Source organism: Zeus faber (assembly GCF_960531495.2).
Source record: "Zeus faber genome assembly, chromosome: 20".
NCBI classification, from domain to species: domain Eukaryota; kingdom Metazoa; phylum Chordata; class Actinopteri; order Zeiformes; family Zeidae; genus Zeus; species Zeus faber.
Window position 1 is genome coordinate 24,693,788 of NC_137207.1, and position 14,838 is coordinate 24,708,625.

Consider the following 14,838-nt stretch of genomic DNA (forward strand, 5'->3'; position numbering starts at 1 on the left):
GGTCTGGTCTTCATCTTACTGTCATCAGAAGAGGAGCTGGACGTGTTTGACCTGAATAAACACTTTGCTTCAGAGGAGATTCTTCTGAGGCTTCTGCCTGTGGTCAAAGCCTCCAAAACATCTGTTCCACATCTGAGCAGATACTTGGTGAACATAGTTTTACTGTTTGTGGAAAGAAAAACTTTAAACTGTATTTATCTGTGTCCATGTTGGTGTGCACACTGAGAGGCTGTAATCTGTCAGAGAGAAGCTGTGACGATCTGGTCTCAATTCTCAGCTCCAACTCCTCCAGTCTGAGAGACCTGGACCTGCGCACCAATGATCTGCAGGATTCAGGAGTGCAGCTGCTCTCTGCTGGACTGGGGAGTCCACACTGTGTTCTGGTAACACTCAGGTCAGTGTTCCTCAACTTCTGCAACCAAGATAACATATCCTATATATATATAGAATATTATAGCATATCACATCATAGTTACTACAATAAGTATGTGTTCTGTTATTGACACCTTGTGCTTCATGTTGTGTTTGCAGCTTGTGTGGCTGTCTGCTCACACAGGCTTCTCTGGCCTCAGCTCTGAGCTCCAACCCGTCCCATCTGATGGAGCTGGACCTGATCTACAACCACCCAGGCGAGGCAGGAGTGAGGCTGCTCTCTGCTGGCCTGGAGGAGCCACGCTGGAGACTGGACACTCTCAGGTATGGAGAGACCAGCTGACACTCCCAGACAAGCTCTTCTACAAGGAGGACACTAATCACACTGAGATGGTGGGTGACGCAGGGTGATGTCAGACAGCACGTGATTGATGTGGGATGGAAAATGATCGATAGCATCTTTTTAATGTCCATGCGTCCCTGATCCAAGAGAATGTTCTGCTCTGACTTGGTTTTCCCCCAGGGTGGAGCAGGGTGGAGCGTGGGCTTCACCGCCCTCCGCAGATTGTAAGACGTCACTTTGTAATTGTCCATATTTCCGGATACAAGACCGTCCTTGTAAGCGTCCTGCGAGCATTCAGATGGATGGATTTCAGATGGATTTGTCAACCCATGGCTTCTGGTTTGGAAATATCCAAACTTTCACCTTGGGAACGATGTTGTCCGCTAGCGTAGCCACGCAGCTCACCACTACGTCTGCAAACTCGCTGACGTCACTTGAACTTGATTGGAACATGTCCCAGTCTACGTCAGCAAGTGCGTCCTGAAGCGCAGCCTCTGATTGGTCCCTCCACCGCTTCACTTCCCTCGTCACCACCAGTTCTCGCGCGATCAGAGGCCTGTAAAAGGGAACCAGCGAGATCGTGGTGTGATCCGATTTCCCAAAAGCAGGGAGCGAGACGGTCTTGTATCCGTTCTTGTAAGGTGTGTAGCAATCGTCTCATGTTCTATCTCCCCTGGTGGCACACGTGATGTGTTAGTGGAAATTAGGCAGAACTTTTTAAAGGTTTGCTTTGTTAAAGTCCCCAGTCACCACCATAGCTGCATCGGGATGTTTGATTTGAAATCTGCACAACACATCATACAGGTCTGACAGTGCTGTGTCGGTATCTGCTTGCAGCAGGATATAAATGGCTGTAATGATGACCGTGCTGAATTCCTGGGGGAGATAAAATGGACGGCATAAGATTATCAGTTGTTCCAGGTTTGGCGAGCAGGAGCAGGAGAGAGACTTGGTGTTGTTAAGGTTATACCAGCGGTTGTTTACCATGAGGCAGACGCCTCCACCTTTGGATTTCCCCGACTCCCCGATCTGCCGCCGCGGAACACGGAGAAGGACTCGGCTGAACGGATGGCTTCATCCGGCACCAATGGGTTCAACCATGTCTCCGTTGCAGAGGACGCAACAGTTCCTCGTGTCTCATTGTAATTTAATCCTCGCTCTAAGTTTATCCGTCTTGTTCCCCAGAGACTGAACGTTGGCAAGAAGGATGCTTGGCAGAGGTGGACGGTAAGGTTGCGTCCTCATTCTGACCCGAATACCGCCTCGTTTACCACGGTGCTTCCCCCGTTGGCCCGCTCGTGGCAGCAGCTCCATTTTTGTTGTTGTTGTTGTTGTTGAGCGTGTTCACGCGTAGAATTTCAGTCAGCCACTCTACTTCCAGGGATAAAAAGTCCCAAAGTTGTTCGTTTAGGGAAGTTTTTATATCGTAAGAGATAACTGCCAATGCTTTTTTGGCGGACATTATGATAAAAAACTGAAAAAATACTAAAATGTGCAAAAGTCAACTGGAGCGCCGGCGCAGTGCCAGCGCAGGCAACCGCAAGGGGTGGCGCCATTATCGCCATTTTTATAGAGGACAAGAGCTCTGTCCTCTATAAATATGACAGTACTTATGAGTAAAAATATAGTCCAAGTTACTCTAGTCCATGCAAGATAACATTCTAGACAGGTCTAAAAAACACAAACCCAGCCAACCGTGGTACATGTCTTATATGCTACTCACAATAAATTTGCATATGCAAACTGTGGCGTTCATATTTTTATTGTTACCGTGTTGCGGACTTCGATGCTCAAGGGGGCGGGTCCAGGAAGTGGGGAGTGAGAGCCAGGTTGATGAGCGAGCGGGTCTGTTTTTGGTGACATGGCATGGTGACAGCCGACAGTAGCCTATGCGGTTTTTCAATAAATGCACTGGACTACAGCATTATCACCCCTTGTGTTTATTAGAAGCGTTGAACAGAACACTACAATATATATGATGTTGGGTCCAATTATCGTTAGACAACAAAGGGATTTGATCTAATATGTCTCAATATTGGAATGACAAAACATCTGCTTCAAAAAAGACTATTAAGGCAAAATGGACCAGAAAAAATATGCTTAAAAATAGGAAATTGAAAATGATTTTACACCGATTCAATTATTGGTCAAATATTGTATAAAAACATTTTAATATTGCAATCACAAGTTATTTCCCAAAGCTAAAACTAAATTAAACACAGCTAAAACCCCCCCCCCCACAGTAATCACTCTGTATTACAGTCTGAAGTCAATCACGTCAATATGCCGTCCCATTTATATTTATGGGTTTAGGGAATTCCCAGTACCTATAGGTACAAGGTAAGTTGCTGGTGGTATACTGTACCACCAGACCTGGAAAAACAATGTACAGACCCGTAAAAAAAAAACAAATTACAAATAAAAATAAATTATATACTCAATATACTCAACTATTATAAGGAGAGTAGTGGTAAGTGGTAGAGTAAACACATAAAATCAAATGGAGTAGTTACTCAGGTCAAGTACAAACACCTTGCACTAGATTACACTAAAATTGCACTCATATTATTTCACTAATAAGAATATTTTTTATTAAATGAATGGTACTTTGTATGAACTTTGAAATCATTGTCATCTTTTATCATGTATGTGGTGTGGGTGTGGTGTGTTTTGAGCAGCCACACCCGTCTTGGGTCGAGGTAATTGGGACCAGGATCAGTGTGGCTGTACGCCTGTTGCTCGTTAGAGTAATCAAGGAGCAACAGGTTAAACCCCCATCCACACAAACACGCAGAGGAGAAGAGCCCTTGTTATGACATGTGTCCATCTCCTCCGGCCTTGTTCCATGTTGCCCACTCTCTATAATAAACGGGAGTGTTTTCAACCCCGTCGCCTGTCTCTGTGTCGGAGGGCCCTGGAAACACCACTCGGATGGGGCGTGGCAGGCGGATCTGCCACAATGTACTACACAGTTATATGAATATTCATAATATGATTAATCATTGTTATCTAATTGTTTACTAATGGATTTTGTTTATGTAGAAGAAAAAAAACTTTCCCTGGATTCCGTAAATGGAAATGCTGTCTTAAATATGTCTTAATTTTGTCTTCAATTGTGTCTTCAATCATCCTATTGTGGCCTTTGATGCAATTGCTGCGACTAACCCGAACCCCTGCATTGCTGCCTGCAACTTAACTTAATTCACATGCAACTTTAAATGCACATATCTGTATATACATAGGCATATTCCTTCTATCTATTCCATCTTATTTCAATTCATTTTTATTGTATTTTATTCTATATATTTTTATCTTATTCTATACGTATTCCACTTACTGTATTACGTTTTAGGAGTCAGTTAGTCGGTCTATTAGAAAGGAATTTTCTACTTTTTATTTTATTTTCTATTTTTTCCTAGGACATATTGTGTGCTATCACCGGGTGCGTTGCATTACATTTCACTGCATATATGTATGGGAGTATGTATATGTATGTGACAAATAAAAAATCTTGAATCTTGAATCTTGAATCTTGAACTGTATTGTTTATAGGTGTATAGAGGATATAATGTATAATGTGCCTAGCGCCTAGAAAATTAAAACAAAAACAGATTCATTGGCCAAATGGTGGCGCTATAACAGCAACTTTTATGTATTTTCTTATAACTTCTGAAGATGGGTGGATGGACAGACACACGAATAGAGATAGATACTGTGGCAGGGCTCTCCGGCACAGAGACAACGACGACGGGGTAGCAAACACCAGTTCATTGTAGCCCGGGGCAGATGGCAACGTGTCATGACACGGCTCCCCTCCTGTGTGTGTGGGGATGGGGGTTTTACCTGTTGCTCATTAGACCAACCAAAGAGAAACAGGTGTAGAGCCACACTGAGCATGGGCCCCAATTACCTTGACCCAGGACAGGTGTGGTTGGTCTGATAGATAGATAGATAGATGGATAGATAGAACTCAGGTCAATGTATTGATTTGATTAATAAACAATAGAACAACACGTTTGAAATGAAAACAAACCATTCATGACACCAAAGACTTTCTGGAGAAAACAACAAAAGATTTGCTGTGTACAATGTGGAACAAAATCAAAAAGTTTATTAAAAATAAAATAAAAAACTCGCAAACATTTGGACGTTATGATACTTTTAATTGAGACTGAATCAATAAAGAAATAATGTCAAGATAGAGATTTTTTTTCTAATGTCAAGATAGAGATTTTTTTTCTCTGAGACACAAACTACTTTCATCTTTAAAAAATCCTTCAATTTAGGAAATGCATTATGTATTGATATCAATTCCTAGGGATGTAATCCATATTTATGCATTGTGTATATATTTATGTCATTCGTATTTATTTATTCGTGTATTCAATTACATTAATTGATTTTCATTTATTCATATTAATTGGTATTTATCGATTATATTTAAATTCGGACATTTTAAAAGGGAGCGCCAACCGGAAGCGGAAGTGAGTCTGTTCCGTTTCGTGTCGCGGGGTCCTGACTCCACTTCCCGTGATGCCGTGCGGCTGCACGCGGTCCCAACATGTCGCTGTTCATGGACCTGAACCTGAGCCCGAGCCCGAACCCGGAGCGGCTGCAGCGGCTGGTGGACACCGCAGCGCACCGTCAGTACCTCCGCCCCTTCCGCACCCTGGTCGGTTCGACCCGGAGCGGGGGAACTAACGTCTGCTTCTGCTTCTGCTTCCCTTCCAGTCGGCTTCTCCACTGTCGCCTTCAACTACGTGCTCGACGCCCAGAAGCAGAGCAAACAGGTCGGATGTTTACGTCGCGTCTTCCACGTCGTGTCCGTGATCCTACGGAGTATTTGTCTAAATGACGACGTAAATGATTTTCAATCAATGAGGACGTTTGTGTTTGTTTGGTTCCCAGGAGGTTCCCAAACCCGCTCCCGACTGTCCAGGTAGAAAAGAACTGCTACTAGCACGGCTAGAACTAGTAGTACTAGTACTACTAGTAATTCTAGCACTACTAGTATTAGCCATAGTAGTACTAGCACTAGTAGCACTAGTAGTACTAGCACGATGACTAGTAGTAGTACTAGTACGATGACTATGCGTACTACTAGTAATAGTAGTTGTAGTACTAGCACTACTGTTCTACTACTAGTATTGGAAGTAGTAATATGAGTAGTAGTAGTAGTAGTAGTAGTAGTACTTGTATGTGCTACTAGTGGTACTCCTGTAGTACTACTGGAAATACCGCTTTACAGTACTCTGTGTACTTCTCACAGTACTACTGTAGTACTAGTACCAATGTTCTGTTTCCACGGTGATAGTTACACTGTTAGAGATTTTCTCTTGATTCAAATCTTTATTGACTATGAAACACGTGACATTGCCAAAGCAACACATCAGAATAAAACATCAAATTAAAATATCGACCAATGAGTGAAGATACTGTCAAATAAAAAATATTAAACATTGCTGGTCAAATAAAAAATATTAAACATTGCTGTTAAGTGTGTGTTTGTGTATATATACTAACACATATGTTTATGTTTATATATATATATATATATATATATATATATATATATATATATACACACACACACACAACAGGTAACTTTCCCCGGATTTAAGTATAACAAATATGAATTCCTGTCTGTCTGTCTGCCTCCCTCACTGTCTGTCTCTCTGACCTACACCCCCCCCTCAGGGTAAATCCAGACCAATCAAGATCCTCAACAGATTGACCATCGTGGCCTCGGACGTCGGCCAGTTTGTAAGTTTCCCCGTGTGTCGATAAAGCTTTGTCTCCAGACAGGAAGTGCTCTGTGTCACTGTTTGTTTCCCTCAGAGACCGAATACAGCTGAGTTCCGACGCTATGACCTGCTGGCCATCCACCCCACCAGCGACAAGCTCTTCCATGTGAGACACACACACACACACTGACACACACACACACACACACACTCTGAAACACACACTGAAACACACGCACACACACTAAAACACACACACACACTGAAACACACACACGCTGAAACGCACACACACACTGAAACACACTTATGCACACACTGAAACACACATACACACAAACTGAAACACACACGCTGAAACACACACGCACACACACGCTGAAACACACACGCACACACACGCTGAAACACACACGCACACACACACTGAAACACACAAGCACACTCACACTGAAACACACAAGCACACACACTGAAACACACTTATGCACACACTGAAACACACGTACACACAAACTGAAACACACACACACACACGCTGAAACAAACAAACACACACACACACGCTGAAACACACACGCACACACACACACACTGAAACACACACTGAAACACACACTGAAACACACACACTGAAACACACACACTGAAACACACATATGCACACACTGAAGCACACGTACACACTGAAACACACACACGCTGAAACGCACACACACACTGAAACACACTTATGCACACACTGAAACACACATACACACAAACTGAAACACACACGCTGAAACACACACGCACACACACACTGAAACACACAAGCACACTCACACTGAAACACACAAGCACACACACTGAAACACACTTATGCACACACTGAAACACACGTACACACAAACTGAAACACACACACACACACGCTGAAACAAACAAACACACACACACACGCTGAAACACACACGCACACACACACACACTGAAACACACACTGAAACACACACACTGAAACACACTGAAACACACACACTGAAACACACATATGCACACACTGAAGCACACGTACACACAAACTGAAACACACATATGCACACACTGAAACACACGTACACACAAACTGAAACACACACACACACACTGAAGCACACACACACACACACACTGAAGCATGCACACACACTGAAGCACGCACACACACTGAAATACACACGCACACACTGAAACACGCACACTGAAACATGCACACACTGAAACACATATAACACACACACGCTAAAACACACACATGCAGAAACACGCTCACGCTGACACACACAGAAGTACACACCAACTAGACTCCAAACTAGACGTACTATGTATTAAGCTGTTGTGTCACCACCTGGTGGACAGAGCCTTGTAGTGCAGCTCTGCAGAATTCTGAAGTGCGTGTGTGTGTGTGTGCGCAGACAGCCTGTATGATGATGGACGTCGACATCATCTGCGTCACGGTGACAGAGAAGTTGCCGTTCCACTTGAAGAGGGCCACGCTCAACGCTGTGAGACACTTCATTATATATATATATATATATATATATATATATATATACATACATACATACATACATACATACATACATACATACATACATACATACATACATACCGTTTATAAAATAGAAAGATCAGCCACGACATTAAAACCAGTGACAGGTGCAGTGAATAACATGGATCATGTTATTCACTATCATGTGGTTTGAATGGCACCTGTCAAGGGGTGGGATATATTATTATATCAATACTTTTATATATTATTAAAATGTATTTATTATTATTATTATTATTATTATATGAGGCAGCAAGTGAAGAGTGAGTTGTTGAAGTTGATGTGTTGAAGCAGCGTAAGGATCTGAGCCACTTTGACAAGGAGCACATTGTGATGCTGGACGACTGGGTCAGAGCATCTCCACAAGCACAGCTCTTGTGGCTGTTCCCGCTCTGCAGTGGTTACTACCGACCAAGCATCAAAACTGGACCATGGAGCAATGGAAGAAGGTGGCCTGGTCTGATGAATCATGTTTTCTTCTACATCATGTGGATGGGTGGGGTTAGGGTCCGATCTGATGGAGCATCTGTGGGATGTGCTGGAACAACAAGCCCGATCCATGGGGGCCCCACCTCCAACTTCCAGGACTTAAAGGATCTGCTGCAAACGTCTTGGTGCCAGATACCACAGGACACCTTCAGAGTCTGGAGTCCACAGCTGTTTTGACACGAGAGGGAGCTGCACAGTATCAGTGTTATTAGTGGTGGTTTTAATGTTGTGGCTGATCAGTGTATATTTGATTATTTTGCTATTCACATATTTCCCAGAATGGCCATTAACCTGGCTTTTTATTGGTTTCTCGTTGATTTATTCATCGATTTATTATTATAATCTTTTTTTTGTGTGTGTGTGTGTGTATGTGTGTGTGTGTGTGTGTGTGTAGGCGGTCTCCAGGGGTGTGGTGTTTGAGCTGTGTTACTCTGCGGCGCTCAGAGACACCACCATGCGGCGCTACATGCTGAGCAACGCTATCAGCCTGGTGGAGCGGTGCAGTAGAAAGGTACTGACTCTCGCTCTCTGTATCTGTCTGTCTGTCAGGGCTCCGGACTAACTTTTTTCACCACCGTCCCAAGACACAATTTTGACCGTCCCGAGGTGAAATGTAAACTTTCCCAAAATGACAACGTTGTTTCTTCACTTTATTCTCATCTATTCAAAGAAACAGCTTCAACAGGATTGATTTAAAAATCGGCGTTAACTGCTGTTTCTTATTGCTTTATATTATATTATTTTATGCCAAGCATTTTGTAATCAATAACAGCCACATAGACCTCAGAAGTGAGGTTCAGTGCAGAACTTGAGTGAATGTATCTGGATACTTGAATCTCTGAGGTACTTGAGTACATGAATGTACTGTAAATGTTATTTGTAGTGCAGTGAGGGGACCACCGTGGGGCCCTACGTCTGGTCCTGGTGGTGGTGTAACGGAGCGTAGCTGATCCGTACGGGTCGCCCCCCGCTGTGCGGCTCGCATGTGAACCGCAGATCAACTGCAATATGGAAGCATCCCAGTGAAACAAGAGTTTTACTGCCGTTGTTGCTTTTTAAAGTTGTAATTCCACAAATGTGGATTCAGAGTGTCGGTGAATAGAAGAGTGAGACAGGCGCTGCTGTGTCTCTCTCAGGCGCAGTGATCGGTTTATTGGGGCGTGACGATTCCAAATCGAAAATTGAGTGAAATGAACGTTGAATTTGGAAGTCACAGTCAGGTTTGCGAATATCATCCAACTTGAATAGGATCTGTAATGTAAGGTAATTTAAAGAAAAGGAGCACCCTGATCTGTGATGTCACGTAATTTAGAGAGAAGAGCAACCTGATCTGTGATGTCACGTAATTTAGAGAAAAAGAGCAACCTGGTCCAAGAAAAGATGATATTTAATAACATGTCCAGCTGAGACTCCATCAGTCGTTCACGTGATGGATGTGATTTGGATCGTGACGTCAAAGAAAAGTAGAGTTAGGAAAGGAGTTGAGATGAGAGAAGGTGGTGGAGCGGGCGGAGCGTTGAGTTGTTCACTCTTCATCCTGCTCCCTGGAAAAATAACCAACTTCTACGGCTCCCAACTATTTGTTTTATCGATGAAATTGTATGAAATATTTAGTTTATATTTATTCCACTACAAAAAAAAAGTAATGATTTAATGTGACTCAAAGTTAGTTATTGAGAAACAAGTGTTTTGTTTCCAGGTGGGGTTAGTGCTGCATGTTTACATGGAGCGGTGTGTTGAGACTCGACTGTGACTCCTCATTCTGAACCTCCATGAAATGTAATAAACATGATGCTGGTACTGGAATGAAGCAGTCACTGGAGGTGGATCTCCTCCTGTGTTTCATTCACCACCGTGTTTACAATAAGAAGGTGTGCTGCCTGCCTCGTGGCGCACTTCAACTTTACAATTCACTTTTAAGATTTTATTTAAACATTGAACATCTTAAATGTTGTTTTCATTTAAGACCATGGGCAAGAGTTCCTTGCTCTAAGTGTTTTACAGAATAAATGGAAAGCAAAGTTTTTATTTATATATATATATATATATATATATATATATATATATATATATATATTTTTTTTTTTTTTTTTTTTTTTTGATCCAAAGAATGATCCGATCCATGACTCAGAACCGTGATCCGATCCGTTTCCCCCCCCCTACTATGTTACTAGTAACAACGTGAAAAGACACGCTCCATTGTTGTCAACACTCAGTTGTAATTTGCTAAGCGATAATTAAACACACACACAGGCAGGCAGACAGACAGGCAGGCAGACAGACAAGCGGACAGACAGCCTTCCATCCCGTCCAGGGGAAGATCTGTTTTTCCCCAAAAAAAATTCCTATCGTCCTTGGGACGCTGGGCTGCTGTTAGTCTCGAGCCCTGCTCTCTGTCTGTTGCTCTGACTGACTGTCGCTCTCTGTCTATCACTGTTTGTGGGTCTGACTGTCGCTCTGTCTGAGTGTGGCTGTGTGCTCAGCAGGGTGTAGAGCAGTAACTGTGTGTCTCTTGCAGAGTGTCATCGTCTCCAGTGGGACAGAGCAGGTATGTGTCTGTGAAGTCGTTCCATCTCAACTGGAACCAGTTTGTTGTGTCTTCACTGTTTGGACGTGTTTGTGTCTCTGCAGCCGCTGGAGTTGAGGGGTCCGTACGACATCGCAAACCTGTATCCTCTTTATACTACTACACTGCTACTGCTCTACGCTGCTACTGCTCCACGCTGCTGCTGCTTCACACTACTACATATTTACACTGCTCCTGCTCCACACTGCTCCTGCTCGACACTGCTACTGCTCTACACTACTACTGCACTACACTACTACATATTTACTCTACTACTGCTTGGCACTACTACTGCTCTACATGTGTCCTTTATCATATTCGTAGTATTGTAGTAGTACTCACAATATTTATCTTTAACTCCTGTTCAGTGCTCTTTTGTTCGGTTTGTCAGAGGTTGACGCTAAAGACGCAGTTTCCTCCACCTGCCGCTCTGTCCTCCTGCACGCAGGTACTACAAACAGTGCTACTCATCGTTTAAGTATTACTAGTAGTATTAGTAATAGTACTATTTAATAAACCTTGTGCTAACTGTTCTGTAGTAAAACTGCAGAAGACCCCCCTATAAACCTGTCTATTTCTCTCTCTCTCTCTCTCTCTCTCTCTCTCTCTCTCTCTCTCTCTCTCTCTCTCTCGCTTTTCTCTCTCTCTCTCTCTCTCTCGCTTTTCTCTCTCTCGCTTTTCTCTCTCTCTCTCTCTCTCTCTCTCGCTTTTCTCTCTCTCGCTTTTCTCTCTCTCGCTTTTCTCTCTCTCTCTCTCTCTCTCTCAGAGACCAGGAAGACAGCCTGTGGCATCATCCACACAGTTAAATGCCCGTCAGAGGGCAGTGGGCAGCAGGGGGCGCTGCCTCAGAGTGCTGAAGGTTGGTGGAGCTGCACTGTGTGTTGCTCATTGCGGACAAACTGTGTCCAGAGGACTCTTATTTTGAAGGTGCTTCTCTCCAGGTGAGGTGAAGGAAGAGCAAGGAGGAGGACGAGGAGAAGGAGAAGGAGAAGGAGGACCTCCTGCAGCCAAGAAACCCAGACCAGGTCCGGTGTCATCCGGTCTCGCCCCCCCCAACAGGAAGTAGTTAATCATGTGACAGGAAGCACCTTTGATGTCGTGATGTCGGGTTGTCATGGAGACGGCTGCATATTGTTATTGGTTATTAAAAACATTGTCACATTGGCTTTCTGTCGCTGAAGGCTGTTATGGAAAAGGCAGGTTGTTGTGAGTCATATCCTGAATTTACTCCCTGAGTTTAAATATGTAAAGTAAAATATGAAAGAACCACTGAGGGCGTTGGGAATATTCTGTGGAGGAAAAGGAATGTTTATTTTCACATTTAAAGCACTTCTGTGTTTTAATTTAAAACTGACTGTTCGTGTTGTTTTATAAAAGAGTGAATCGACTTTCCAATGTGACACTTAAAGAGTCATAACTGAACATCGTTATTAAAGATTAAAGTTATTAAACACGCGCTGGTGGAGTCAGTGCTTGCGGGTGTAGCGCTCGGCGGGGCCACTGGGGGGCAGTGTAGCACCTTGGAACCGCTGAAGCAGGAGCCTGAAAGATAAAAAAACAAGAGTTTAATCAGATCCGAACGATAGTAACGCGATAATCAACATTATTAAAAAAACAAGTTTGAAAAACGGGTTGCGCCTGTCTCAGGGGAGCTTCTCAAAATGACATTAAAAAACTTAAATTCTCAAGTGTAATGGCTTTACTGCAAATAAATAATACTCAACTATTGTTCCTTCTTCCTGTAGAAGGGTTAGTGACATCCAGTTGGACTCATACTGCGCCGCTGTTCTGGTTATAAATACTTTGACGGAGGCGTCTGATCAGTGGCGTCATGTAACACGAAACGTACAGTCCGACCACCAGAGGGAGCGCTAGTCTATAATAATCTGACCAAAGCAAGCCGAGAAGAGTTGATCTTGTGAGAACAAGTCCATTGTTGGGATCTCTGGACAATAGGAGCGTGAAGGAAATCGCCTTCGTGGGATCAGAGGAACGACGCCGATCTGATCTAAACGTCGTCACGTTGCCTGTTGCATCACGTTCATCGTGCGGCCACGTGGCATCGCCGCCCTGCGTCGAGGTGTCCATGGAAGTACACTCCAACGTCGCCGCCATATTGGAACGGGCAAGACCGGCCTGTAAACACATCCAATTAAACAAGGTGAGCTGTGGTGTTTGTGGATAAAAAACAATACCGTTTACACGTCTCAACCCATTTCAAAGACTTGTCTTTGTATTCAAGGCTTAATAAATATACTTGGAGTCCATTGCTCCACCGTTGCCATTTCCGCCAATAGTTGTGCATCGGTTGACACACTTCCTGTGACGCAACGCTGTTAATCCATCATTTTCCCGGGTATTGGTACCCGTGTCAGTCCATATACACACGGAGGCTGATAGGGAACCGATCTAAACACTGATGATGTCATCGTTCTATAGACATTACACTGTGACGTCAACATTTACTTCATAATCAGAAGTAAGAGCAAAGAAGGTGTCCGTTGGTCCTTTAACTATGTTAATAACGGGTTACGGAAAATTGAGCCTGGATCTCCCCTGAATGATCCAACCACACCCTCATCTCGGGGGGCGGAGGGCGGGGGGGTGGGCTGCCAACCCAGTTGGATTTTAACGTACGACAGTTTGCCTTGAAATCTTGTCCCGTCCTGGCGCCAGGACGGTGGGATACATGGTACACATTTCTGTTTTTGTGTGGTTTATCTTTTTATTTCACTTGTTGATCTACAGAGTTTTATGTTAATATTCTTTATTTTATTTTTTAAAATATTCTTTACATTTGTTCTGTCAGGATGAAGCCATTCGCATTTCTGCTGTGGGTCAGCTTGCTGGGCCAGTAGAGCCTCATTCTCAGTACGACAAGTACCTCTGTAGTACTCAGTGCTTCTGTACCGAGTACTACAGAGGTGCTCAGTACTACAGAAGTATTCAGTTCTTTTGAGTACTTTCCACTACGGTTACTTAAGCTCTTTGTTTGAACACAAAACAGTCACCAGTCCAAATCTAAAACATGAAATGAACTCGAATATGAGTTTGTGCACCTTTCTATATATACAACACACACACACACACACTGTGTGTGTGTGTGTGTGTGTGTGCTTGTGTGTCCTATCAGCTCATTAGCAGATAACCTGCGAGGCTGATGAGCGCAGCTTTGTGTTCGCTGGTTCCATTTGTTTGGTTGTTAGGAAACACAAAGAACAGGACAGATCCGTTTAAAAGAAAGGAGGACAAGTCATTCGTTCATTTACGCCTTCATTTATTCATTTATTCATTTATTCATTCATTAACGTGCGTTTAAGTGGAGGAGGTTAAACGGAGAAACACTTTAATAGATTGTTCAATTAAAATTCACCTTTAATCAGAAGAGGAGAAACATTCGGCAGCTCGGTCTGGTCCATCCACACAGGGTTGGAGGAGGAGGAGGGAAAGGAATGCATTTCCAGTTTCCATTTAAAGTATTTTTTAAACTTTGTGAAGTAGCGACAGAATGTAATGAAAGAGTGGAAAACTGGGGGGAGAGAGAGAGAGAGAGAGAGAGAGAGAGAGAGAGAGAATAGAAGTGAAAGACAATGTGATAGAGAGGGGGAGGGAGGGAGGGGGGAAATAGAAAGAGTCAATCATCCCGTCTTCTCAGGAGACTTGGTAAACGAGTGAAAAACGATTTGACCAAAGCCTGGGCATTCAGCAGGAAAAAACAGAAGGGTGGAGGGAGAGACGGAGGGAGAGAAGG

At 43.4% G+C, this 14,838-nt stretch overlaps 1 protein-coding gene across 1 annotated transcript; it reads left to right on the top strand.

Annotated features, from left to right (window-relative positions):
- The first annotated feature begins 5,231 nt into the window (after positions 1 to 5,231).
- rpp30 (ribonuclease P/MRP 30 subunit) lies at positions 5,232 to 12,728 on the top strand. Its single transcript, XM_080020873.1, is given in 13 exon segments — positions 5,232 to 5,358; positions 5,447 to 5,505; positions 5,624 to 5,642; positions 5,644 to 5,654; positions 6,413 to 6,478; positions 6,554 to 6,625; positions 7,896 to 7,985; positions 8,916 to 9,032; positions 11,040 to 11,069; positions 11,153 to 11,190; positions 11,456 to 11,535; positions 11,854 to 11,946; positions 12,029 to 12,728. Coding segments are annotated over 13 exon segments (882 nt in total). The 5' UTR covers positions 5,232 to 5,276; the 3' UTR covers positions 12,154 to 12,728.
- The last annotated feature ends 2,110 nt before the right edge of the window (positions 12,729 to 14,838 follow it).